Source organism: Rhamphochromis longiceps, linkage group LG16 (assembly GCF_057381845.1).
Source record: "Rhamphochromis longiceps isolate RC_006_pf linkage group LG16, R_longiceps_female_GT1.1, whole genome shotgun sequence".
Classification (NCBI taxonomy): domain Eukaryota; kingdom Metazoa; phylum Chordata; class Actinopteri; order Cichliformes; family Cichlidae; genus Rhamphochromis; species Rhamphochromis longiceps.
Genome location: NC_140572.1, coordinates 38,731,938 through 38,759,432, shown reverse-complemented (window position 1 = coordinate 38,759,432; position 27,495 = coordinate 38,731,938). Strand labels below are relative to the sequence as shown.

General features: G+C 42.3%; 1 protein-coding gene across 3 annotated transcripts in view; it reads right to left on the bottom strand.

Annotated features, from left to right (window-relative positions):
* lrp1bb (low density lipoprotein receptor-related protein 1Bb) overlaps window positions 1-27,495 on the bottom strand; it is a 296,012-nt gene that overhangs the window by 135,677 nt on the left and 132,840 nt on the right. For all 3 annotated transcript variants that reach the window (XM_085384593.1, XM_085384594.1, XM_085384595.1), the window contains exons 12-23: window positions 27,209-27,389; window positions 19,918-20,137; window positions 19,081-19,270; window positions 17,875-17,997; window positions 17,442-17,585; window positions 15,803-15,928; window positions 14,527-14,640; window positions 10,160-10,240; window positions 9,714-9,884; window positions 7,019-7,201; window positions 3,837-4,037; window positions 2,063-2,308 (exon numbers count right to left, since the gene is read on the bottom strand). In XM_085384593.1, the coding sequence (XP_085240719.1) occupies window positions 2,063-2,308; window positions 3,837-4,037; window positions 7,019-7,201; window positions 9,714-9,884; window positions 10,160-10,240; window positions 14,527-14,640; window positions 15,803-15,928; window positions 17,442-17,585; window positions 17,875-17,997; window positions 19,081-19,270; window positions 19,918-20,137; window positions 27,209-27,389 (1,980 nt within the window). The remainder of the gene's footprint in view (window positions 1-2,062; window positions 2,309-3,836; window positions 4,038-7,018; window positions 7,202-9,713; window positions 9,885-10,159; window positions 10,241-14,526; window positions 14,641-15,802; window positions 15,929-17,441; window positions 17,586-17,874; window positions 17,998-19,080; window positions 19,271-19,917; window positions 20,138-27,208; window positions 27,390-27,495) is intronic.

Below are 27,495 nucleotides of genomic sequence, written 5' to 3'. Positions count from 1 at the left end.
TTCTTGTTGTGGTCATCTGTTGTCTTCCGGTATTTTCTCCGCAAGCGACCTTTCCTCGACCAATGAGATGAGCGGTAATCTGAATTGTCATACTCGTAAGTGTGCTGTCAGCTCATTGGTCACAAAGCAGGAGAGGGGCTGGGAATTATGTTTTCAAACAAAGTGTTAATTCCATAAACATTTATAGACTACTTTTGATTCTCACTGTATTACGGGACAAAGTGCGTCGCTTATTAGCTCAATACGGGACGTGTACTTTTGTTTCTAAATACGGGACGATTCCGTATTTTAAGGGACGGTTGGCAACCCTAACCTAAAATCACACATCTGCTTCCCTTTTCCATTAAAGTGAATGTCAACCCTTGTGCTAACTGCTAGCAGCTAGCTTTAGATGATGCCATAGTAGCGTTGGGCTTAATGGCAGCCTGAGCTCCTGGGCTCTCAGGGCTGCATGCTGCAGCACATGCAGATACGTAGACGCTACGATCAGCGATCGAAGGCTCTTTTGTTCCCTAGAAGACATTTTAATAAGTCACACAGCACAGAGCCGCTGTTCGTGCTATTAATGACAACTGCTAAAATTTGCATAGTAATTAAAACAATTAAGCTTAATTTGCTTCAATATATTCCCTTCACTCGGCTTCCACTCGGCTCAGTGCGCTGTGCAGATGACACGCTTTTAAACATTTCTCATTGGCTCAGCCATAATGTGGCGTGCATTTATATGCATCGGATGCAGCCAAACCGACGTGTTGCCAAACACTTTGGGAACCAACGCGCGGCATTTTCCTGTTTCTGAAAAAAGCAGATACATTTGTAAGTCGTGTCCTTTGAGGAATAAATGCTGTAGGGTCTCTGAGAAGTGTCTAAATCTAGCGACAAGTCGTAACGCTGGCAAACAGCGCTCCCAATCCCAAACTCGGCCTCGCCCACCGAGGCTCCGGACGCTATTTCTGCCTCCAGTGCAGCTCGTCTCCTGAGAGGCGCACAGCTAACGCTTGTTCCAAGCGACACATGGACACTTGTACACAAACTGCACTTAGTATTTCAAAACTTTTGCAAGTCTTTTCTTCACAGCACGCTTTACTCAGTCACACTTTAGGGAACACAGATGTAATTAAAACTGTGTCCTTGCCTCAATGTCACATCTCAGTGCTGCGACCGAACGAGCTACAATGCTTCTGCAGAGACGACGCGTACTCGCAGCTTTTTCCCCCCATTTATTACTGCGATATGAAAAGGAAGAAAAGACGTGAGCTCCGGACTTTACAAAGCATCCAGCAGCAACGCTTCTCAGGATTCAGGTGCAATGCTTGTGTTTGCATGCAAAACGTGATTTATGATGAAGCTGTACAATTCAGATCAGCTCCCAGAGAAAATTGTGTATTTTCCTGCGTTAATGTAAGATTAGAGCTGCAACTGCCATCAATCTCGGCGCCAAAGAGAGAAGCGAGTAATCAAAGCCAGGTCCATAAATCTGAACGCGACGGTCCAACAGCATGTGTGCAACTATTGTGTTGCAGCGGCTTCAAAGCAGTCTAATCAAGTGGATTAGTGAGTCACAGCAATCACATTATGCGATGCCAGGCCGGTTAAACGTGTGTGTTTGGGCCTGAGGTGAGTCAGCTAGCAGAGCTGGCTCACTCAGCATCACAGGAGATGGAAACAGACAGCTCTCATGGAGCCGAGCCTCTTCACATTTGATTGGATTTGAATAGATAGATACTCTAAATCACCGTCTATTACTGTTCTTCAGACTACCTCCTCACTTTTTTACCACTCACAGACGCTAACACGAGGACCTTCCCATTACGCGCTCGTGTTTCAGCCGCTACCGTCCGCAGAATCAATCGATTATACGTTTCTCTATATTTAAAACTCACATTTTTCAATTACTCGCTCGCACAGAAGCTGAGATTACAACTCAAAATCAAACGCGGTGCAGGTGCACCACGGCCAAGGACAAATGTATTATTACTGCAGCCACAGACCGGCAGTGCTGCACGCTGGAGGCAGCCTGCAGCATCACTGAAACAAACATTAGAAGGCTCGGGTCTGTTACCTGTGCTGTGACAGCTGTCGCCGTCTGAGTCGAGCATCCATCCTGGATAACAGGAACACTTCACTGTGGTCTTGTACTGCTCACACACTTGGCTGCACTTCAGGTGACGGCTGCAGTAGTCCACCACCTCACACGTCTTGTTGCTGGAGTCCAGGTGAAGCCCGGGGGGACACGAACACACAACTCCTTTCCCCGGTGCCACAGTGCACTGGTGACTGCAGCCCCCTCTGGCTACAAGGCACAAATCTGGGGTGAAGAAAGGTCCCGAAATCTTAGAAAGTACACAGAGATGAATCTGTGTCTGTCTGACAGGAATCCTAAAGGTTTAATATTTGCGCATAGGAAAAAAGACGTGGTCTTTTAAACTGTGAGCTGCTGCAGACATCATAAGTCAAGCATAAAGGTGGTGTGTAATGAGCAGGCACATAAACAGCAGGTGGTGCAGATTCATGAGGAGAAGAGTGGCGTCTATTTGCATTTAAAGCAAAGCAGGAAAAAACTCATTTTTTCCAGAAATTACATAAAAAACAAGTCTTAACTTTGTGCTCCTCATCCTGTCGTAAAGTTCTCGTTAATTAGCAGCTCGAGATGAAACATGGAGTGAAAATGAAGCCGCCCTGTTTCCCTCACTGTGAACGAGACCTGGACTTAGCAACATAAGGAGAAATGAACAAAACAGTCACAGTGGCTGAATGGTGGGTGTGAATCCTGCTGAGCTGGTGCAACTCAGACCCCTGAGGTCCCATCTGAACACAGCCTAATTTTCAATGAGGAGCCAGAAGCTCTTTTAGCTACAAAAACACTCGAGGGTCCTGTGAGGCCCCCACGAGGCTCGGCTAGTGACGCTCTCGAAAATGAGCCTCCGCGTTTACGCTGCTCACTTTTAAGAGATTAGATGGGAAGAGCTGCTCACATGAGATAATCTGTCTCATCTGAAGGCTGTTGGACAAACACTTGCAGACTTCATATTCTGTCCCTTTGGTCTCAACAGACACCAGTTACATGCTGACGGGACACCGAAGAGCTCCAGTGGGAGATTTTTGGCATTCCCAACATCACAACATACTTGCATATCATACGTGTGATGATGTGAAACCCTGTAAATGCAGATTTGCCTTAAACAAAGGCTTGCTTGTCTTTGCATCGACTTTCTTTGGTTCTAAACTGCTGCTACACATCAAGTTTTCATTAATCCATCCATGCACAAAGTGCATCGTTCAAAGTTTCCGTGGATGGAAGTCATTATTTATGACACTTTCTCTTTAGTCTTCCCACTTACAATGATTCTTATGTGAAACATTCTCTCGTGGGCTTGAAAGGTGGGTGTAAATGTTCCTGAGGAAGAACAGCCGTTACAGTCAGCTTGGATCTCGCCGTTGACAAGTTTTGTCATATGTCTAATTATCCGCTGTGTAACTTGTCAGAATCTGTTGACACTGGTATGACTCAACTACTCCGGAAACTTTTCCAACCTTTTTCTGACTGAGCGTTTGATGAGCTGTCCGCATTAGCTGTCCACAACAAAAGGCTGCGTTTGGAAACCTCAGCGCCAGAAAGGAAAACGAGAAAAGCCGGAATTTTTACAAAAAGTGTGACAGCGGACGGTAAAACGCGATAAAATAGAAGAAGCGCGTGGGTGAGCTTTGCTCTGGATGTAGGCGGAGCCATGTGTAGAACATTATATTCACTGGTTGATCCAGTGTTGTGGGATTAGATCCTCAGTAATCACACACGACTCGTGTGTCCACATACTTTAGACATAAGACATCATTACCACAGATGGGTCCTTCGTCGGAGCGATCCGCACAGTCCACTTTGCCGTTGCAGATCTTATCGGGCGTGAGGCAGACCGAGGAGTCGTTGGCACACGGGTACTTGGGCGGCTTGCACGCAGCCGACTCACACGACTCTTCGTCCGAGCGGTCCTCACAGTCGATGTCCCCGTCGCACACCCAGCTCTTTGTGATGCACTTGCCTGCAGGAGCCGAGCAAACATTAGCACAAATCTTTCAAGCAGGTGAACGTTTGATGACCAGCTGATGAAATCTCCTTATTTCCACAGGATTCAGAAATAAAGCTCCCTGCTGAGTGATGCATTCAGGGGGAGACGGATTTCTCAGTTCTTTTGTCATAACCTTAAAACAAACGCCATGTATTATTCCCAGAAGGCCACAGTCAACAAGCTGCCTCTCTGGTTTGTGTTTAAACCGATGAAAAAGTCCACATACAATCAATATTCCCTGTGCTGTGCAAAGGAGCCTGATTGGTAAATCCCTCATTGCGGGCAGGAAGATGTAGGTAGAACCACGAGGGGGGTGAATAACAGAGACACTGGGATGTATCAGCATCACTCAAAGCTTGTATGTTTTCCACATTTTCGATCCCACCGGCGTGTTTGGCGCCAGATCGGTGCAAACTGACATGGGATGGTGCCGCGACTGCGTATGTTTGCTTTTAAATAAAAATGCATTCACACGACGCTGCTGATTTAACCCGTCAGGTTCTAAATGTCTCATTTAGTGGTACCGTAGTTGCAAAGATAAACACAAACGCTTCTCCGTGAGTAAAATATGCTCGACACTTGTGGCGCAGATGCTGTGTTGGGCTGTTTTTGTGCTAATGCACATGGACAAGGAGGTTAATCATTTGTGTAATTGAATTATCTCCATCCTGAAAATTTCACCTTGAACGACACAGCCTGAAAACCGCACAGTCTGCGAGCAGAGGATGGATCGAGGATGTAAAAGGAGGGAAACGGATTTTGTTCAGAGTGGGCGGCACGACGGGGAAACCTCCTCCTGAGTGGATTTATTAAACGTGGCTATTGCTTATTATTATTTATTTGAGGGTGAAATACTTTTTTATCTTCTTTCCAAATATAACCAACCTACTAAAATATCAGGTTTCATATTTAATTCAACAAAACGTTAGCGTAGCCACAAATGAGAGATGGCTACTCTCTTGAGATGGTCCTCAGTGTGGCTGCAAATGCACTTTTAAATAATAGACGAGTGCATTTACAGTGTTTTCTGTGTGCATTTGAACATTTCTCACCAATTAGTGTATAAAGAGCTTCATATTTGTAGGGTCGACCTTACAGTATAAAGCGCCTTGAGGCGACTGGTGTTGTGATTTGGTGCTGTATGAATAAAGTTGAATTGAACTGAATATTTGCTGATATCATCCACGTGATCCTGACTGCACAGCAACACTGTAATACTTAGTGTAATGCTAAAGGTAAAGATCCCTGATAAAAGCACACACTATATCCACTCCCATATAAATGGATGCATGGATTGTATACAGTAGGCACTGTAATCCAGATTTATTCCTGCAATATCTGGCAGTGATTCCAGGCTAGAAGTTCCTCATTAAACTGTCTCAGGCTAAAAGTTTCAAATTGAGAATAAATCCTTCCCCCATTTAAATGTCTGACTCTCCTCCCTGTGACTGAATACTTTATCAAACACTGTATTTAAAGGCCTGAGATTAGATATTTCATGCAAAAAAAAAGTGCTTCTGGATAAATTACTGTGCTTGTACTATTAGCATTACTTATTAATATGTAGTATTAATAGCAGGCACCACAGTCAAGTGAAGCATCTCACTGCATTATAGTAATGATCTAATTGGTGGTATATATCGTGCTTGCTTTTTATACTCACACATGGACAGCGTAAAAAAAGAGCACACGCTTCTGTCACGTGCACGAACTGGGAGCAGGAAGGGAAAGCTGGGCTGTGAACTGGTTTGCACATGTGCAGCACCAGTGGGGAAGCTAAATCTGATCCATTGAAGCATATCGACTGAGGAATCAGCTGATGTCACTGAGATTGTGCCTGAGCTTGACTTCATAGTTTGCTTAAGCTGCTATCACGCTAGATGCTGTTTTGTTGCATTGCTTCAGATTATCCTCTTCATCTCTGGCTCTCCTTCATCCGTCAGAGCTGCAAAGACCGGCTCTTTTAGAAAGGCCTTTTTGAATATTTCCAGAGAGGGCAGTGTGTTCTTCAGAGGAGGACAGAACAAACTGCATGAGTGAACAGAGATCTAACACGGCGCTACTAGAGAGAATAATAACTGTGTGCTTTAGCCAACCTGTCACCATGCAGCAAAAATGAAAAGGAAAAGCGTTTAGTGATAAGTGGAAAATTCCAGGACTGCAGGACTTTTTTTGTTTTTGCCCTTTTTCTTACATTTAATACAAGAAGGTAGATGCTCAGTCGGGGTGCGTGGACGGTTTAAACAGACTCTGATTGGTTGAAGAACCACACGCAGATGCTCAGATTCATTTATAACTCATTCAAATATTGTGGACTCTCTCATATTTCACTAAGTTCACTCTTGTTTAAAGGTTTACTTACTGAACTCAAATCCATGCCAAGTTTAATTTTTATGCCTCAGGACCCGATGTTACCCCAGTCAGACCCACAGCATCACTGTCAGCTGACTAATGAAGTGTAAACATTCAAAAAAATCTGGAAAGTATCTCAAAGCTACGAAACATCAGTTTGCATTAATAATAATAATGGATTGCATTTATATAGCACTTTTCAAGGCACCCAAAGCGCTTTACAATGCCACTATTCATTCACACACTGGTGGAGGCAGCTACAGTTGTAGCCACAGCTGTCCTGGGGCAGACTGACAGAAGCCAGGTTGCCATATCACACCATCGGCCCCTCTGGCCAGCACCAGCAGGCGGTAGGTGAAGTGTCTTGCCCAAGGACACAACGACCAGGACAGAGAGCCTGGGGATCGAACTGGCGACCTTCCGGTTACAGATGCGCTTCCCAACCCCCTGAGCCACGGTCGCCCCAATTGTTAATTGTTGAGTTACAACAACAACAGGACCCCAACACAGAGGTGGCACCTCCAGGACCGCTCTGTGTGTTTCTACCTGTCACCTGCACATTAACTCACAGCTCGTTGTTAACACTGCGCTGTATTCACTACCTGTATCTTTGCAGGTGAACTTAGCCTTGGGGTCACACATCCTCTTCGTGCCCTCGCAGTCCTTCTCATCGCTCCCGTCCTCACAGTCCTTATCGCCGTCACAGCTCCAGCGCTCCGGGATGCAGGTCCCGTCGGTGACGCAGTGGAATTCCTCGGCACTGCACTCGATCACCGGCGGCAACACTAAAACAAAATTAATTTGACAATGAATGCCTTTGAGATATACAGCAAAGTGTCATGGGCAAAAACCTCGCAGTTAACCTTTATTTTAAAAGAGACGTATTGGTGGCAAATATTTATGATAGTGAGCCGGGCAGCAGCGTCTATAACAGGTCAGCACCCCGAGAAGAATGGAGTTATTTCACAAGTCTTTAAGGTTTATGTGTCCGAGATATTTCTGTCTTCTTTAATCGCTCTGGTTAATATATCACACACACGGGTTTCATCAAACAATCGGGTATGACGGCTGCGTGTGTGTGTGTGTGTGCACATGTTTAGACATCCTTGTGAGGACAGAAAACAGGCATGCTGCTATACTTGTGGAGACCAACAGTCCTTATGGGGACAAAATGCTGTGCCCACCAGTTTGAAGACATTTAAGGACAAAAGTTTAAGTGTTCCTCTGTGGACCGAAGTCCACCCTGAGGTCCTCCTCTTCCCCCGATGAGCCTGGTCTTTTTTGTTCGTTAGTTTTTGTCCCGTTTTGCTTGTTAGGAATTTTGTGTAATTTCTTTGTCCCCTGTTGGCTGGTTAGGGTTAGGCTGAGGGTCAGGGTTACACATCCACTCTTCATGGTTAGAGTAAGGGGACAGGGAAAGCATATGTCAGTGAGAGGTCCTCACTAAGATATGAAAATCTAAACTTATGTTATTTGGAAATAGTGGTTTAAATACAAACGCAAAGATTCAAATAAATGGTGCTGATATTGAAAGAGTCAGTGAAAATAAATTTCTGGGGGTAATAACAGATGAAAAACTCAACTGAGAGCTCACATAAGAGATATTCATTCCAAAGTATCACGAAGCATTGCAACACTAAACAAGGCAAAGCAGGTATTTGACAAACATCACTTCATATTCTACTGTTCACTGGTTTCACCATACTTAAGCTATTGTGCAGAGGTCTGGGGCAACAACTATAAAACATTACATTCACTTTTTACTCTTCAAAAAAAGCAATTCGAATCATCCACAGTGCAGGTTACAGGAACGTACAAACTCACTATTTTTGCACTGAAATATTGAAAAATTGACGATCGAGTGAAATTCCAAACAGCATAAATTCTATTCAAAGCAAAAAATAAAGAACTGCCAGGTAATATTCAGAGTATGTTTGTTTTGAAAGAAGGAAGTTATAATTTAAGGGGTTTTTGTAACTTCAAAACAGGGAAGGTCCGTACTACAAGAAAAAGCTTTTGTGTTTCTGTGCATGGAGTGAAACTGTGGAACAGTCTGAATATGGAATTAAAGCAACGTCCAAACATAAAACTGTTCAAAAAGAGTTATAAAAGTATGATCTTCTCGAACTATAAAGAAAAGGAAAATATTTAAATTAAGTGAATGTCATGTAAAAATTCATGATGTGATATTACAGGATATAGTATATCAGAAATCTGTTCACTATTTTTATTACAAATGATATCAGTAAGGAAGCAACTAAATATTAACTGATAATTTATGGCAATAATTTAAATAAGTGTTTACTTCTTCCCTTTCAACATGTAAATTAATCAGAACGTTTTTTTGTATGTAATTTGTATAGTATTTTTTTTTCTTTCTTATTTTCTTTTCTAAATGTACTTGTATATTGTTCACATGTTGAAATAAATTACCAAAAAAAAAACGAGTGTGTGTGTGTGTGTGTGTGTGTGTGTGTGTGTGTGTGTGTGTGTGTGTGTGTGTGTGTGTAATTGTGGCGTGCACAGCCTGTGTTTTAAGAATGGTTGGGTGGGTAAGCAAAACTCGCCCAACGATACACGACCGTGTTCACCGGAGGACCCGGGGATCAAACTACCAACCTTCTGTTGAGCAGCTGACCCATAGTCAGACATAGTGTCTGACTCACTGGTTCAAGCTCACCTTATTGTATATTCCGTGTGTGTTGATTTGGATGTGATGGCTTAATGCTTAAATGAAAAAACAGAAAACTATTTAACAGTAGAAGCACAGCGGAGACAAATTCAAGCCTCTGGGGCAGAATTAGACACAGGGGGAGGAGACGTCTGCAGCTCCCATCAGGAAATGGTTTGATGAATGGTGCACACATTCTAGTGACAAGCAAGCGAGCTGTGAGTTTTCTAGGAGCTTACATAAGGTTTGTGTGATAATTAGATTAAACGATTCAAGTCCTGATGGTAAAATTCCCGCGCACACAGAGCAGATAAGATTTAGTCACACAGCAGTGTGAACACAGAGTTAGTGGACTCGAGCTGATTAGCTGTTAAACTTGTAATTACAACACCTACATTTAAATGCTGATTCGAATTGCAACTAAAATCATTTGCACACTCAAATAAATATAAATCAGCGCTCGTGAAGGTGGCACAGGCAGCTCGTGTGTGATGATTTAATCTATGACGGTGTATTATAAATAAACAGGTTAACACTAGCTGTTTGAACAAATGGAAGACAGGATGTGTCGGTCATTTCAAAACCTGTTCATCAGCATTTTAACACGCTGCGCAGACATCGCTTACATGCAGGTCCACCTCTGCAGGTTAAGGTCTCGTCGCTGAGGTCACCGCAGTCGTTGTCGCCGTCACAGGCCCAGTGGTCGGGGATACAGCGACCATTGGAGCACTGGAAGTGGGTATTGGAGCAAGACTGGATGCAGCCCACTTCATCGCTGCCGTCTCCACAGTCGTCATCTGCACACATGCACAAAAGTTCAGTGACAGATTATTGTTATGAACGCTGGTGGGTGTAAGGTATATGTAATCCTGGTTATAACCATGAGGGCTGTTGCCGTTGCACAATGCACTTTTTTGATGAAAAACTTGGGCTGTTTTCTCTGGGCTTTGTGTGTGTTTGTTTCTTTGTTTGTTTGTTTTTCTCTCTCTGTGTGAAGAGACTGCAAACCAATTTCCCACTGGGGACAATAAAGTTACCACTGGCCAAGGTTAGAGCCAGTTTATGCTTTCACCTGAATCGCAGTGCCACTCCACACTGATGCATCGTCCACTGGAGCAGCTGAACTGGGTGACGGGCTCACAGGTGGGGAAAACTGCACATAAACAAACATAAGTTCAAATTAAAGAAATATTTGCTTCACGAAGCCACAAACAATCAGCTGTGCTTGTAAAATGTGATAGCAAACATCAGGTTTGTGTCCTAAACTCAACACTGACCTAGACTCTGAAAATGATATAAAATAAAACAAAAACAATACCAATAATTTTTAAAAATAATCCTATTACATTTTTATATGTAAAAAATAACAAACACACTGTATGGAATCAAAGACGACAGTGTGAGTGAAAGACTTGTGTCTCATAAATCTGTCGAATAATGAAAATAATCTATAAACTAAAAAGGTTTTTATAGGCAGCTGCACGTTTCAGTTAGAGGAAGAAAAACAGGAAAACAAGAATGATTAAAATCATATTTCTCACTTTATGGATGCACACATCGCAGGGAAACTCATTCATTAGTCCTGAGATATTTCAGTCATGGTGAAACATCTTCAATATAAATGTTACTATCATGTTAATTCTTATATGAAGGTTTGTTAAAGGTGTCCATGACCATAAAACTGAAAATATTAAAAATATTAATTACTGTTATACGTCTTTCCATACATGCACTGATAGTCTGGAGCCGACTTAAAGAATAACTTTAAATGATACTAACATTGATAAGCTGTAGTTTAAATATATCTGCTGACAGCTCACATTCGTGACTGCAGGATGTTCCCAGTGTCTCACAACGCTCAGGTTTAATCTCCCGTCTCCACCACAGATCCGTAACCGTAGGGATTTTTTAGTAATAGCTTTAACCTCAGCGACCTTCCAGAGATTCCCATCATTTTAGTTTTTTACCCCTTTCACACAGTGACAAAGTGCATTATCTGACAGAACAGAAAAAAGTTGTCTGATTAAAGTGATGTTAGGAAAGGAACATAATGTTTGAATCAAGAATGATTCCAGCATCCTTCTGATTCTTCTGCTGATGACACACTTACACTCTTACTGCTTCGATCAAGAGGGTAACAACATCACATTCACCTGATGAACTAATATAAAAGCATTCATGCTAGTGTTAACCAGTGTTGGTCAAGTTACTTGAAAAACATAATCAGTAACTAATTACTGATTACTTCCCCAAAAAAGTAATCCCGTTACTTTACAGATTACTTATTTTCAAAAGTAATTAATTACTTAGTTACTTAGTTACTTTTTAAAAACACGATTTACACCCTGAAGAGGTGATAAAGTGATAGATCTTTCAGCCCAATTCTACTTTTTCTGCATAATCCATCATACAAAATGTAATCAAATGAAAAAGTCTCTTTTTAAAACTTGTTTTATTAGTTTTAATCTTTTAACTTTACGCATCAAGCAAACATTTAATTATCTGCAACATTCTCTGACTGGAAGAAATTAGTTTAACATTTAAACCTATTTTCTGCACATTCCAGCACATAAAATAAAATATTTTTTGTGTTTACACTCAGTCTTTCAAATAGATGCAAGTAAAACACAGCAGAAAATAAATAAAGTCAAAGACTCAGCGGTCCTGTTGCTCTATTTTCACCTGTAAAGCAGGAGTGGGGCAGGCGGAGGTTTACCCTGGTGCAGGTGTGCCGCGGTCAGTGGAAGAATCCGTGAGTTTCTCTGTGAGTTTCCCATTACGTCGTAGCTACTCGGTGCTTGTTGGAAGTTTAGGGGTTTTTTCGCTGTAAAAAGAAGTTTTCTTCCCACGCACAGCGGACACTAATGTTTTTGTCACTTTTTATGGAATCAAACTCAAAGTAAGGTCAGTACTTCCACGCTTTAAACGCTGCACGCTCATACTCTCTCTGCACTCGATATATGATCCATTGTTGATCTGCACACAGCTGTTGTCACGAACGTCGCACTCGCTTACGTCACTGTCGTGAGACATTCTCGCAAAAAAAATCACGGTTTTAGTAACGCAGTAACGCAGCGTTCCTACGGGAAAGTAACAGTAATATAATTACCGTTTTTGCAATAGTAATCCCTTACTTTACTCGTTACTTGAAAAAAGTAATCAGATTACAGTAACGCGTTACTGCCCATCTCTGGTGTTAACACAGTCCCTCCAGGAGTGGACGTCCCAGGTCAGACTGTACCAGCAGTCAGAGAAACAGCAAAAACCCAGGAGCTCCGTCTCGGTTCAACATTACGTTTCATGACGATACAATTAGAAAAAGACTGAATAATCAAACGGTGTCCGGTGGACTCTGTGTGCAGGTGACATTGTGACAATGTCAGGTTAACGTTTTCATTCCCATCAGACACCAGCCGTGTTTCTGACTCGGAGATATGATTCCTGGATGCCTGAAGCTTTATTGACTTGAGTATAAAACACAGGCCTATATTTGAAATGATTTGTTGACTGAAATACTTTTAGGCGCTGCAGAGGAGACAGATAATATTTCTGTCCTACAGGATGCTTTCCTCAAAAATGTCAGGTTTCAGCGACGGCACATGTCTGGCTGGAATTTAACATTCGTTAAAAATGAAGACGAGACATACATAAATAATGAAGGTTTCGAGTAAACAGTGAGCGTTGTTAAAAATAAAACACCGGCATCCATAAATAATGCCGGCGAACAGAGCAGCGAGCGAACCGAGCGCCCAGTAGAAGACGGTGTGTGACAACTACTAAACTACTGACAAACAAAATCCAAATTAGTATCAATCTCTAAGGCGGCCACCACTGAGCTTCAGGTGTTCCTAAACCCACAGTAGCTCCACTGAAGCTAAGTGAGCTGCCAGAGCTGCACAGAGCAGCGCCTGCAGAGAAGTAATGCCTGAGGAAGCTCAGACAGCAGTACGGGAGAGAATATGTTTTGCTGCACAGCTTGATTATGATTGAATGAAGCCGAGCATGAACTTTAATTACTGCTTACAACCCGGCTGTTTGTGACTGCATATTGAAGCGGCTTAGGACACACAAAGGGAGGCTGAGGCGATACAGCACGCTGCAGCATTTGGCAAACATTGATCACTGTTAAAGGCTGATTTCATACAAATAGTGATTAAAGCGAGTCTTAAAACCTCCTTTTAAACGTATGCTTCCAATTCAGCATCGCTGATGAAAACGTATGAAATTTGTAGCTGCAGACATCCTTTCCCCTGCTTCAATAAAAGGTTAAATACATCTTCAAAGAGCTCAAAGCGCTCGGGTCATAATGGCATGCCATGTATTTTTATTATGCCTTCTAGGATTAGCCCAGAACACAGAGTACAACTTTCCCTAAGTGAAGCTGACAGATTGTATAATACCACTGAGACATGACTACAGAACAGTGAGCTACTGTACCCAGCACCACCCACCGAAGCTGCTGCCATTTGTGAGGACATGTCTAGGTCTTGGTCCAGAGAACACAGCATCAATAACTGAGTCTCTCTGTCCACTGAATGAAGCAGCGCCTTTCTAAAACGTCACAAAAATGCACAAGAATTTTGCAGTTGTTAAATGTCTTCTGAGCTTCTTCTACCTTCATGTTTTCAAACTGCATTAAAACTGTCCAGCAGATCAAAATCTCTCTACTCTCCTTAACTCTCCTGGACATTAAGCTGCTACTTTTGGGAAGCAGCCACACTAAAGGGATCGAACGAGGGACCACCGACCGGCCGGAGCCACTGACTAAAACAAAATCCTTTACCTCAGCAGGCAGCTGGCTGACATTGTTCACCTGTGCTTCCTGCTATCCACCCTGCATCAGTCTTCCTTTGTCTTTGAACCTCCAGCAGCTCCACAGGCAGCAGTACAAACATCCACACTGCACTAGCCGTGTAGGTATAGCAGCACAGACGCTGCATAGGTCTGTTAGCTTTGGTTTGATTTGTTTTACATAAATCTCTTTCATACCTGTCGCACTAGCTGAGCTGTTTTGTTGTAAAAAGAAAACAACATTTTATTAATTTATTATATTTTTAAAAGTACTTGTGTGTTTTTTTATTTCCCCTATGCTGTGCTATTAAAGAGTAATGTGAAAACAGCAGAACTTGTATCATATTATGAAGTGAGAACAGCTTAGCACATATTTTTAGCTCCAAGTGGGAACTGCATCGTATACATTTGACATTTGTAAAGAGATTTTTGAAATTTCAGCATATTAAATTTACCCTGAAAGTGTAGAGTTAAAACATCTCACTAATATTAAATGTGAGAAGTAACAGAAAATGACCCCAAATGATTTTACTTGTGTTTAATGAAATCATCATGTTGCTGTTAATCAAACAGAGCCAAGACAAACGTACTCGGTCACACACAGAGTGACGTTTGAGTGACGTCTGGGGAAAAGCACGCGTGACTCACCGCATGATATTTCATCAGACTTATCCCCACAGTCGTCCTCCCGATCACAGCTCCAACTGCGAGGTATACATCGTCCGTTCTGGCAGGAGAACTGCTCTGCCTGACAGGGCTGGGCTGAGGAAGAAGAAAGAGGCCACTTAATTCAATCGCACCTGCATGAGTCAGTGTAGCGGCTGCACAACAACTCTAATGGTCACTAGATCACCCAAATGTCAATGTAAGGCCGGCGCAAACCCTTTATCACTCAATCGCGCGGTTGAAGACGGGCGTGGAAAACGCGCTGTTGCTGATGGGCCGTCAGTTACGTGCTGGTGGTCACACTCGTGACAGCAGCTGATGTGGGATACGCGTGTCAATCCACCGACGGGGGAACATTCGTCATCTTCTGGCTAATGCTCATCGATCGATCCTCTGAGGATAAAAAGCTCCGGAGAAGTACGACTAATGCGATATGCTGTAAGTGTCCTCGTAGATGCTCCAAGTCTTTGATACTAGAACGCCCTTAAACAATGAGATTGATTGCACAGTACCGCCGCTCCTTCACAGCCTCAAAATATTACAGTGACGGCTGCCTTGACAGCACCTGACACCAGTGTTCAAGTCTTAGAGAATAAAGCACATCTGAAGTGAGAACATTTTTATCAAAAGACGTCAGAGACAAATGTTTCATGGCCTACTGTGCAGATGAGAAGTTTAAGATAAGATAAGATAAGATAACCTTTATTAGTCCCACACGTGGGAAATTTGTTTTGTCACAGCAGGAAGTGGACAGTGCAAAAGTTATGACGCAAAAATTAGAATACAATAAGAATAAATACAGTACACAGCTGTACAGAATAGAATAAAATAATATACTATATACAGTAGAATAAAATAGAATAAAAATATACAATAAGATAAAAATAGAATACGAATGCTATATACAACTGAGTAAAAATACAACGATGCCAGAAAAGATTATTGCACTTAGTGTTATTGCACATGTGTGGATGTGTGTGTTTGTTCAGTTAAAGTCTTTGTTGTGGAGTCTGACAGCAGTTTACATAGCTGAACGGTCCTCAAAACTGATCGGAGAAGCACCTGTAACCACGCTACGTTTTCCTGAAATCACCGGTTTCACATCAGCGTTTATTCATAGAATTAATCATATTTGATAAAATGTGAAACGACTGAAAATGAGCCAGCGAGCACAGACGAGCAGCGCTGACAGATGGCACACGACTGACATCCAAAACTCCCCAAATCTAAACCCGACGTGAAAGCAGCCCGTGCGTACCTGAGCAGGTGTTGTTGGACTCGTCCTCGTTGTTGCCGCAGTCGTTTGTCCCATCGCAGAGCCATCGTTTGGGGATGCAGCGATTGTTGCTGCATTTGAACTGATTGAGGGGACAAGTGTGGTTGTCTGCAAAGAGTTCACCGCACAAAAAGCAGATCAGTCAATAAAATCAAATGAACGAACACAAGAATGAAAAAATGTATCTGGCAAATACTGCATGTTGTAACATGTTAGTGTTGTAGTGTTGCAGAATCTAAACTGCAGACAACACCCACTCAAGAACTGTCACGAAGTCACTCAGCGCTGACGTGACCTGCCTTCAGAGCAGTCTGGGTTCAAAAGGTGCTGAACTGTCGACCTGTGAGGTTTTATTGTGTTATTTGGTCTTTAATAAAGCTGGAGGGGAGGGAACTGCAAAAGCCAAGGTCATAATTATCTGACGCACGCCAACCAAACCTGAGACCGTACTGTGCCAGTCAAAAATATGCATGATCGTCATTTTGTCAGGTAGCGTGTGCTTCACAAGCTGTTTACTCACATTTGATCAATGTGAGAAAACTTTAAAGTAAGACAAACCTCATCAGCACTGCAGCTTTCTTTGTAGTTTTGGTTTCATATGGTTTCATATTATTTAAGTTCACAAAGTATAAATATTAAGTCAAGTCCAGCTGTCAAACAGCAGAGCAGCGGAGCTACACTAACAGACACGGCTGGCCAAAAACATTTGAATTCAGAGAAGGAACGAGCAGATTGTAATCGGCTTTATTTTAGAACATAATAGATGTGGCTGCCATCTTTATGACCGGCTTGGGACGTATCCGAGTGTTTCACAGTCACAGAGTCTCAGTTTCAATATTATTTAATATCGGACCTCTTTCCTGTTTATACAGTATATCTGCAGCTTTTCACTGAGACTTAATTAAGGTCACAATGTAACTAATTTCATACTGATACGACAACAAGCCGCACTAAAAACCATAAAAGGAGTAATAATGTTTCAGAGTGTGAGGAATCTCATTTATGTTTCTCCTCGGTGGTTCGTCCTTTAATTGAGAGTAATGGAGTCTCTATATCATCTTTAGTGGTCTCAAGTGTATTTGTGGTTGGTTTTGGTTTTAGTGCCTGATTTTTGTTTTATTTGAGGCGACTTTATCATGAAAAAGAGAAAAAAATCAGTGCTAATATTTAACATTAACTTTGATAATTCTAACTCATTAAGCCTCACCGCTCATTAATCATACTAAAGAAATGAGTGTTTCTCTGCATGCTGTAACTCTACCCATTGCAAAGTTCATGGCTAACACAGAGTGGAGGGCTGGTCTGTATTTAAGATGTGCTGCTGCCATCTGAAACACAATAATAATAAAAAGAATAAAGTCCATGTTTAACCATCTAACATCGAGTTTACACGACTGATTTGTAGAAGGACGCACGTAGAAAGTGGAGGAGGGGGAGCACTTTACACCCCGACTTCAGTGACATTTAAGAACACAGCAGCTGACAGCCAGAGGGAATTAGCCCTGAAAAGCTGAGGCTTTGCTTGCTTGGCCGCATCACTGTGTACAGTGTCTGTTCAGACAGTGCATTTTTCATGCTAGCGTGCAGTGTGTTGCCTGCAGACTAATTCCGAGATCCTCACAGCAGCTCTGGATCTCCTCGTCACTCCCATCCAGACAGTCATCATCTCCGTCACACTTCCACAAGGCCCGAATGCACCGCTGATTACGGCACTGGAACTCATCACTTTTGCATCGCTGTGGCTCTAAACTACTGCTGGAAGCTTCTGAGAGAGACACAAGTGAGAAAACGCCATTTTAGCCCCGCACCTTCTAAGAAATACGTGTTAAGGGGAAAATATTGGCATATAAAACGAATAACGAGCATGCACAATGTGTTAATGTTTCATAACCTCATGTGTACATGCGTGGGAACCCACTGGGATCCTCCCTCAGCTGTATTTACTTGTTTATTAGCAGATTTGAAAAGAAGCCTGTCCCACAGGACGCGGCAGGATTACACTACACTGGGACAACCTGATCTTAGGGCTCGTCTGATTCATTACGTCCTCCTACCTGCACAGGTGACATTGTTCTTCTCCAGAACCTGGTTGTCAGCGCAGGCACACACTCTCCCTCCTGGGATGGCGAGGCAGAGGGTAGTACAGCCCCCATAATTCACACTACATGCGTTGTCACCTGGAGAAACAGAACCCAAACACAGCATGGTGTCTTGCTCATTTAAAGCGACATTTTCTAAGCTGACTTTAAGCTCCGTATTATCCTGGTTTTCCCCTTTTTTTCCCCATCTGTGAAATAAAGATCAGAGTTTCTGGAAACCCTTTAAATGCAGCAAAATAAATCATTTCATTGGTACAAAAGCTTTTCCCCCCACATAGAGAGACATGCCAGGTGTATGCCGCGAGATCTATAAGCATACGTCAGGTGAATTATTGGGAACGGTGTGGGTGAAAGACATTTGACATTTTTATCATTCTCGGAGGAATAATTTGTCTTTCGGGACAAAGCTGACATTCTCCAATCGAAAAAAGTCACATATCAAGTTAAGGCATGAGACACCTTTGTCACTTTCATTTAACACAGAACCCAAAGGCAGTGCCTGAGCCAATGAGATAAAGCTTTGGGTTTTGTAAGAGCCAATCAGTAATACTCAGAGTACCGGACAGCCAATTAATCTATTCAGTGGCATGAACAAAAGAGAAACGTCTCTGCATGGCGTGAACGAGGCTGTGCATATAGCAGCCACTTTAATGTCCAAGTGAGAGTTTTTAGAGTACAGTGACTTTTAACTGCAACGGCCTCTGCATTCAGAGCAACACAACAGCATTGACCTAATGTGAAGCAAAAAGCAAGACGTCCTGTGAGGCCAGCGAAGCTCTCTGCTGACATGTTCCATGCCTCTGCTATCTCTGCTTTTCAGCATGCTAACAGCGGGAATCCATCATCATTTGTTACAGCAGAGAGCAAAGACATCCAAACCTTGGTCATCTTATTTAACTTCATAAAGTGGAGCCCAAAGTGATTTGAAAGCTACTGTCACTGCTGATCAATGTGCCGGTTTATACCGTGAAATTTGAGAGCAATAGGCATATACGCAACTTTCTGGTGTATATATCTTATAAAGTGCTCTCCATTAAGGAAAGTGCTATAGGAGCTATAAATGTCTGAATTCACAGGAGGGGGAGGTTCTATTTCCAGTGCAAAACAGCCACTTTCTGTGTCAGGGCGGGATGACGACTAAATGAAGAGAAAGCAGCCAACCTTGCTGACTCTGCGCATCGTAGACACGCAGGCCGAACAGCGGCGGCCTCTCGCTCCGCAACAGAGTGATATCGCCGTTGGTCAAGTCCAGCTGGAACACCGAAGCGTTCATGTACTCGGTCCAAAAGATGAAATTGCGGTAATGAGAGATTCCGAACGGATGGTTTAGTTCTTTCCCGCTGTACACCACCTGCAACATGAAGCAAACAGTCAGTAGGGTCACGAGGTCAGAGCGACAGACAGACACCGTCAGAGGAATCAGTCATCTCAAACGGGCGTCTGGCTGTTTGAATACAGGCTTAAAGATTATTTGATGGCAGTATATGATGAATGTGATTCAATTTCACTGCACAAATTTATTCACACAGAAACGTCTGCTTATAATAATGTTTGCTAGAATCTTGGCATTGATTAAACAGCATTTGCAAATAATTAATTAGCGTGATATGCCAGTAGAGTCGATGAGCGGATGGGGATGAAAGGATGCTTGTTGTGGGAAGAGGAGCAGGTTTCAGGCGTCGCACTGCTGCAAACGTAGACACTAACCCTGAAATGCAAGAAGCGTGTGCAGAAAACAGCCTTACAACTGACCAGAGGGGACAGATGCTTTCATCTGCAGTCGATCAAACCTTAACATGGCAACAATGTAGCCTCTAAATTAATCGACTGCCTTCCAAATGCTATTATTCTAAAAAATGAGAATGAGCTGGTCTACAAACGATCCCAATCTTGAACTTAAATCGTGATTTAAAGTCCACCTTCTGGCCCTCTGTTAAACTCTGTTAAAGTGGACTAACTCGGTTTAATAACCACCTGAGAAGAAAGCCTGTAACATACCATTCTTCCTGTCCCATTTAGGTGAATCTTCTCGATGTGGTCGTAGTAGGCGTCGCACCAGTACATCGTGCTGCTGCTGTGGTCCAGCGTCAGCCCGTTGGGCCACAGCATGTTGGAGGTGACGAAAATGCGGCGGTTGGATCCGTCCATCCAGGCCTTTTCTATCCGCCCTATGCTGTCGTTGACCTCATCTTCCTCCCAGTCTGTCCAGTACATCCAGCTACCACACACAGAATTGAACACATACAGTGCCAGCAGCGAGATAAAGCAAACAGTGTCACGGCATCGGTGGCATCTGTAGATCACAACTTGCTGTCGCTGACACTGATCACACCTCATATTCAAACTAAGCAGTTCATTTCAGCCGTCTGCTCCCCATTCATCTTTGCCCTTACTTTCTGACACGCTGATGTTAAAGGGTTTTGCTCGCTGCTCCCTCTACAAGCAGCCTCCTGCTTTGATTACTTATCAATCAGAAGATGTGACAGCATCTGCAAGCTTCTCTCAAAATGATCTATTTCTTGTCACAGTGTCTTCAGAGGTTTGCTCCGAGTGCCCATGGGGAGGCTCCGGCACTGAATCTTTCTCATGCAGTTTGATTCATGCAGGCAACATTATAGGGAACACAAACTGTACTGACAAACACATTACAAAAGTATTTATCCCCTTCCTGTTTTTATTGATTTCTTTTTGTTATTTGTCACACTTGCATATTTCAGATCAAACAAATCTTAATCTAACACAAAGATAACCCGAGTAAACACAAAGTTTAAATCGGGATTTCATTTGTTAAGGGAAATAAAGCTTTAAACCTGGCTCTCAGTGAAAACGTCATTGCTAAGCTGAGTTTTCTTGCCACACCCAGCCCTGATTACTACCATATTTTCCGCACAATAAGGTGCACTTAAAATGCTTTAATTTTCTCAAAAATCAACATTGCGCCTTATTTATGAATTCTGGTTGTGCTTACTGACCTCGAACCGATTTTATGTGCTACACGGTGCTCAAACATCTGTCAAAAACGTTTTAGTATGACTTTGGTAAGCTACGAAGCCACCGCTTGATGGATTGTCGGCAGTGTTGCCAACTCCTCAGTAAAGAAAATTGCTATTGGCTGTCCTAAAAGTCGCAAGAAGTCGCTAAATGACGTCATCGCCTAATTTGCATAATTGGTCATGCTAATCTAATTGTAACCTATGTTGTTGGAGAGAGAAATAACATCGTGGAAGAAAACGTCCTAAATGCATTTAGAGTTTATTTAGAACTACAAATTAAATTTATTTTAGCAATTATTGTTTTTTTTAATGTCACAATTCCAACCCTGCTCCTTTACCCGGGCTTGGACCGGCAAAAGTGACCTGAAATAGGCGCTCTGGTGGAGTTACTTTGTGTGTGTGTTTATAAGTAGTTTTAAACCTTGTGATCCACAAAACAGCATAAGAGTAAAAGAAGAACTGACTGCGTTACAGCACCCGCTGCTTGTTGAGAGTAAAAGCGATACGCGCTTTCACGTCTTTTTTTAGCGACTTTTTTTTAGAAAAAAAAGCTAAGTTGGCAACACTGATTGTAGGAGCATTATGGCTACCGTAGTCAGGAGCCTCACGGAGGAATCTGGGTCCTAAACTCTGTCACTTTCAGGTCCCAAAGACAAACGAACACTGCGGCATCACTGAGAGTTAAAAACTGTCTAAATTCTTTCATCTTTAATAAAACGATCAGCGTTGCTGCTTTACCAGGTGTAACAATTAAGTTTAACATCCAGGCATCCATGAAAACAGAATTTATTAAATGTAACTGAGTTAGAAGTTAGCAGGAAGTTAGCTCGCTAGCTTGATATAGCATGATACCTAAACATGATATAGCATGTTCTGACTGAGAGATTTCTGAAAAATTACATCGTACAGCTCTGCTATCACTTCCAACATAAATGAAGACAGAAAACTAAACAGCAGTGACGTTTGTAGGGTTACTGAAGTTGGGCTAGCTGGTATATAATGATGTGCTACGTGACCGCTAGCTACACAGCTATGTTAGCATAGCATAAACAGTGAAGCTGGAGGATGAACGCTAACTTTTTTCGCTAAAAGTTAACGTGAGGGTTCCTGATGGTTAGGGACAAATGTAATCGCATGGCAGGATGCTGTAAACGGACCAAACTTCAGTCAGGAGAACAACTGAGATAATCCATCCACAATACGAGGTCAGTCATTAATATACTGCTACAACATGGGAATAGAGCAGCTGCCAGAGAATTCAGCATTAATGAATCAATGGTACACAAGTGGAGGAAGCAAGAAGAATGAGCTGAGTAAAGTTTGACTTATTTGATTGTTTTGTTTTGCTTAATGCGCATTATGGTCTGAAAAATATGGCACTACTGTTAAGTAGATGTCTTCTTAGAGTTTATGAAGACATTTCAATAACATTTTTGGTTGCCTTCTTTTTTTAAGATCTACCACAAGCTGGATGACTGAGAACTTAGACACATGGAAAATAAAACCTGTGTGATAAAGTGAAGTATGGCCAAGGATCTCAAAAAGCAGCCACAGTCTAAAGAAACAGCTGAGAAACAAAGTCAGTGACATCATCATTAAAAAACATGCAAGCATGCAAAAACCTAAGAAATCAGGAAGGCCTCCGCCAGGTCAGAAATCTGAAGTTTTCCCCGATGAAGACGAAATGGATACAAACTAGATTCTCCATATTTTAAAAGCAGATAATCAGACACGTGTTTGGACTTCAGTTGTCGGGGCTTAAGAAACATTTCAGGCTTCTCAAGCTAAGCTTTACTAGACGTCAAAGTCAGATGGTCCATATTTTCAACCAAAGTGCTTCAGTGTAGCTTCTGTATGTCAAGAAAACAGCTCCCGGAGGACCAGTGGTATGTGAAACACGATTGGGTCAATAATTCGACAGGTCTTTTCTCCAGTAACCGTGCCCGAGAGATTTTCTCTTTGAGGATTCCTGGCTGAGCCACGTGGCCCCTTGTTTCTCATCAATGATAGAGAGCTTGGCAAAGAGATGATGAAACAGAATCAGAGATGGGGCTGAATGAAGACTCCCACTGTCTCAAAGTCATCTTTACGATTTCATGAATTATTCACAGCACCCCGGCTCCCCACTCAACATGCAGACACACATATGGCTACATGCAGAACGGCAAACACAGGCATGAAATCAGACATCGTGGCATTTTCACCGTTATAGTAGAAGACGGTTCACAGCTGACTTAAACACAGACCTGAATTGTCCACGTTTCATATTTTCATTTAAATCTGCAAGTTATCCAGAAGCAAACATGACAAAAACTAGAATTTGCAGCATTACTTTTAGTTTCTAATAATCTGTACTGTTTGCTAAAAAATGTATAGACCGTGCCACGTTATTACATATAGGGCTGCCACAAACGATTATTTTGATAGTCGACTAGTCACCGATTATTTTTGCAATTAGTCGACTAATCAGATCATCATCCATTAGACGTAAAACTACAGCTTATTGCACCAGCAGCATCTGCTCTTATATAACTATCATTAGCTTACAGCTTTAAGTGTTTAAGGTCTGTGCTAACTAAAAATAAAGACAAGATGATAGTTTATTAAATTTTAATGAAATTTGCAGATTGTTTCGGTGAAGTTTAATAAACTCCTTGCTATCTAAAATATAACAGGACACCAGAGTAAATTCTGGAGCATCTCACACTTCTGATAATCAGCTGTCTGCTTGACGTTTATTCAGCTGTGTAAAAACTAACTTTAATCTCAGCCAAACCGATTTACTCAGGAACAAATAAAACACTGAAAAAAGCCAAACAATAACATTTTAAGTTATCTAAGTGACTCATATATATTTAACCCGAGTAGCGAAAGACGGCGGTGGGTTTGAAAACGATTTGCGGGGAGTCCGGTGTTCTCACGGCGCTAGTGAGCCTAGCCCCCGGCTCGCTAACGAGCTAGTGGGTAACAGATGTCTCCGAAAACGTCGGAGCGCTTTTGAAAATATGTGGTGTCCTGATAAACTGAGCAGATATTTGAGGTTTACACAGCTACATTCTCACCTGAAAATATGTTAAACGTTTATTTTGTGACCCAGAAAGAATAATAAGAGTAACATTAAAACTAACTAGCTGCCGCCATTGTTGGAAACTGCGCTGGGCCGCGCTATGAATTCTGGGACACAGCTGCTTCTTCTTCTTCTTCTTCTTCGGGGTTTAACGGCAGCTGGCATCCTTGTACATGCAATGCTGCCATCTTCTGTTTCAGTCCGTTATTACACTCTTAAATCCTGCCACTTATTCCTGCGTCTTTTGTGATCGTACAAAGTTTCAAACGACGCGTCGACTATTAAATCAGTCGTCGACGATTTTGATAGTCGACGTAATCGTGACTAGTCGACAAATCGTGGCAGCCCTAATTACATAAGCCTCTAAACTATAAACAGGTGATAAATTAAAGCAGAAAAAGCTAAAAGCACCCACCCCTGCAGTGAGCACCTTCCTCAGCCCTGTTATGCTGTGTGTGTGTGGGGGGGGGCTTTTCAATTCAGATGATAAGGACAGCTCCTCTCCTCTGGCATGAGGGGTCACTGGATAGCTTTATGAATATAAAAATGATGTGACTCATATGCCATGGCCTTCACAGTTTCTAGATCTCAGCCCAGTTGAATGCCCAGCCTTCATCGCTGTCATGAAAACAGCAAAGTAGGGAATCTCTTTTTAGCACTGCTGCTCCGGTTAATGCCCAGGCGGACCGGATCCTTACGAGACACTTTCATGATGGTTTTGTCCATAAATGTGTCGTCCATCTGTTTGCACACTCATGCAGTCGCTAAGAAGCTGACCAAGTGTGATTAGTAACATATTTTTTGCCATGTGTGTGCTTCATGAATAAATGTATTCAGTTTCAAGGTACGACACTATTAGTGTTAATCGTGTCAACACAGACTAGAAGCAGCAAAGTGAGGAAAAAATAAGGCATTGAGGATGCAAAAGATCAGAAGATGTGTTGGAGAATTGCTTCCATTTCACCTTAAGAGACTCTTCCAGCAGAGCAGATAGAGATCAAAGGGCTGTCGGCTTCAGGCTGAACGCTTCCCCAGAAGCCCAAAACTAGCTCTTCTAATCATTTGTGCTGTCAGTGGGAGGGTTGGAGTAAAAGTTATTAATCCTTATACAAAAAAAGTGACACGGTTATTTGCCACCCCCAACTCTGCTGCTGTGGCACATCTGTCAGCACTGAAACTCTCAGCGCCACCCTGATTAGCCTTAAAGTTTAAGGCCATGTTCTCATATCAGCTGTTTAACGTTTTGTTCTTTACACGTAACGCAAACATGATTTTTTTTAATAATCCCTCAGATAAACGTCAGTTTCCTTCCTGCAGCACCGCAACGTGACTCGTATAGCAACGCTGGAATCAGTTTCATTGTTGGAATCGAGAATAAGACAGAGAGCTAAAAATAAAGGCAAACTGTCTACTGGTAACTGTTTTCAACAAAGGGGGGAAATAAAACTAAACTAGGAATGAGTAAGTTTTGTTTTTGCTTTGGTGCGTGTCCCTAAAGCAGCGAAACAGCTGTGTATAGCAAAATGTTTGGAACAGTCCCTTGAGGCTTGGAAACTAATCTCTGACTGCAATGGATTTGGGGAGTGTTAATACGATTTAAGCCTTAAAGTATTAATCCCTAAGAACCTTAAGACACTCAATGAATTTGGGTTTTGCAGCATCAACTTTATATGATAATTACCAATCAGCCAGCAAAGTTCAACTTATAGGAATGTGCACAGAAATGCTTATAAGATTGTCCCTGAGAACTCCACAGAATTAGCTATTAAATGGTTTAATTGTGGCTAATGAGCTGCTTGGTGTCGTTCTTGGAACGAGATGAGTGAGTTAAAGGCTGCACAAGGGGCTTTCAGAAAAACAGATGTTCTGTCAGTTTAATCGTGCTGATGAAAATTATTCATATGTTATCATCAATCACAGGAGATGTCTGCTAAAGCAAACTGTTTCCAACACTTTCTGCAAAGTAATAGTTTAAGAAACTTTGGGAATTCATGCTAGTGCGAGAAAGTAGCATCTCACATGCGGTGTGTCAGCATATGTGCTGCCATATATGGGCTGATGTAAAAGCATGAGCCAAAGAAATCAGAGATGGTTTAATAAGAGCAGCTATATCTCTCTGCTTTATTGGTTTATATAATGTCACCAGTTTCTGCAGCACATACACTGCAGCATTGCAGCTATGCACACAGTGGTGCCTTCACAGTAAGCTGCTAATGAGCTTGTAAAATGCATGGTTTTCCTTTCCGTGCAGTTCAAACATACAGTATACAGTAACCTAGATATAGGTTACATGAAATATTACTTTGGGCAAAGGTTAAAGGCGAAACTCTCCACAGTATCCTGCCAATTCTTCAAAACCATTTAATTAATCAAAAACAAACAACAACAAATTTGAGGACACCAATATTCACATTTAGGACATAGAAGACAGATGGTTTGAAAGAGAAGTGAAAGAAGCATCTATGTCCACTGAGAATGGCCATCTTTGAACAGAGGGGCGGGGCTTATGACATCAACTGTCTGCCATCTATAATCTAGTTCTGAGAAACTTCCCAGACGCCACCTGACCTCAGGAAATCACATGATAGGGTGGGGCTAGGTGGGTTCACCCGAAACCTTGGCTGATTTTCACACCTTGGCTCGTGTGATTAGGTAGAGGATCAACAAGGGGTTCATGACCCCCTTGGGGGGACACTCCCCTAGGACTTAAGTCTGGGACTCCCCACCATTTGACCTTAGAACTGAAGAAGCTTCTCGGATGAGAGGTGAAACGTCTTCAAGCAACTTAAAGAAGTCCAGACGCTTTTCTTTCCAAGCGCCTTAGACTATGACCTGGATGACTGAGAAGCTTCACAGACATACAACAAATAAAACAGGGCGCGGACATTCATTCGTTATTTGAATTTTACCAACCAGGTCTAAAATCTGATGGCAATTGAAATTCTGTACAACACACTAGCGAGGCAATAAAAAGCGTAACATTTTTACCTCCGAAGTTGTTTAAAGTCCATTTAGTGATGTGAGTGAGAGTGGCAAGATAATTGCTTTCCTCACTTTCTGTCAGGGCGTAAAAAATGGAGCACACACCACGCACGTGCTGTTTTGGTAATGTTTTCCAGCATTATAGCCTGTCTGCATCTAACTGATGCTTAGCCATACCTGCACCTGCACAGGACCAACAAACTATTTCTGCCACTGAATTCTGCTCGTGTAATATTATTTTTCTGACCTGTTCAGAGGATCCACCACAATGGCCCGGGGGTGAGACATATTGCCTTCCAGCAAAGTCTTCCTGGTCTGGGAAGCTCTGTCCAGCCTGGCAACACTGATCGTCTTCCTGTACCCATCGTTGGTCCAATACAAGTTATTCCCAATCCAATCCACTGAGATTCCTTCAACGTTGTCAAGTTCTACAACAAAAGAATTCAACAGAACTATCAAATATATGCCACATCCTTATCTATACACACAGCTCAGCAGGATTTATAAAAGACATCAAATGTTTTATAAATGTTG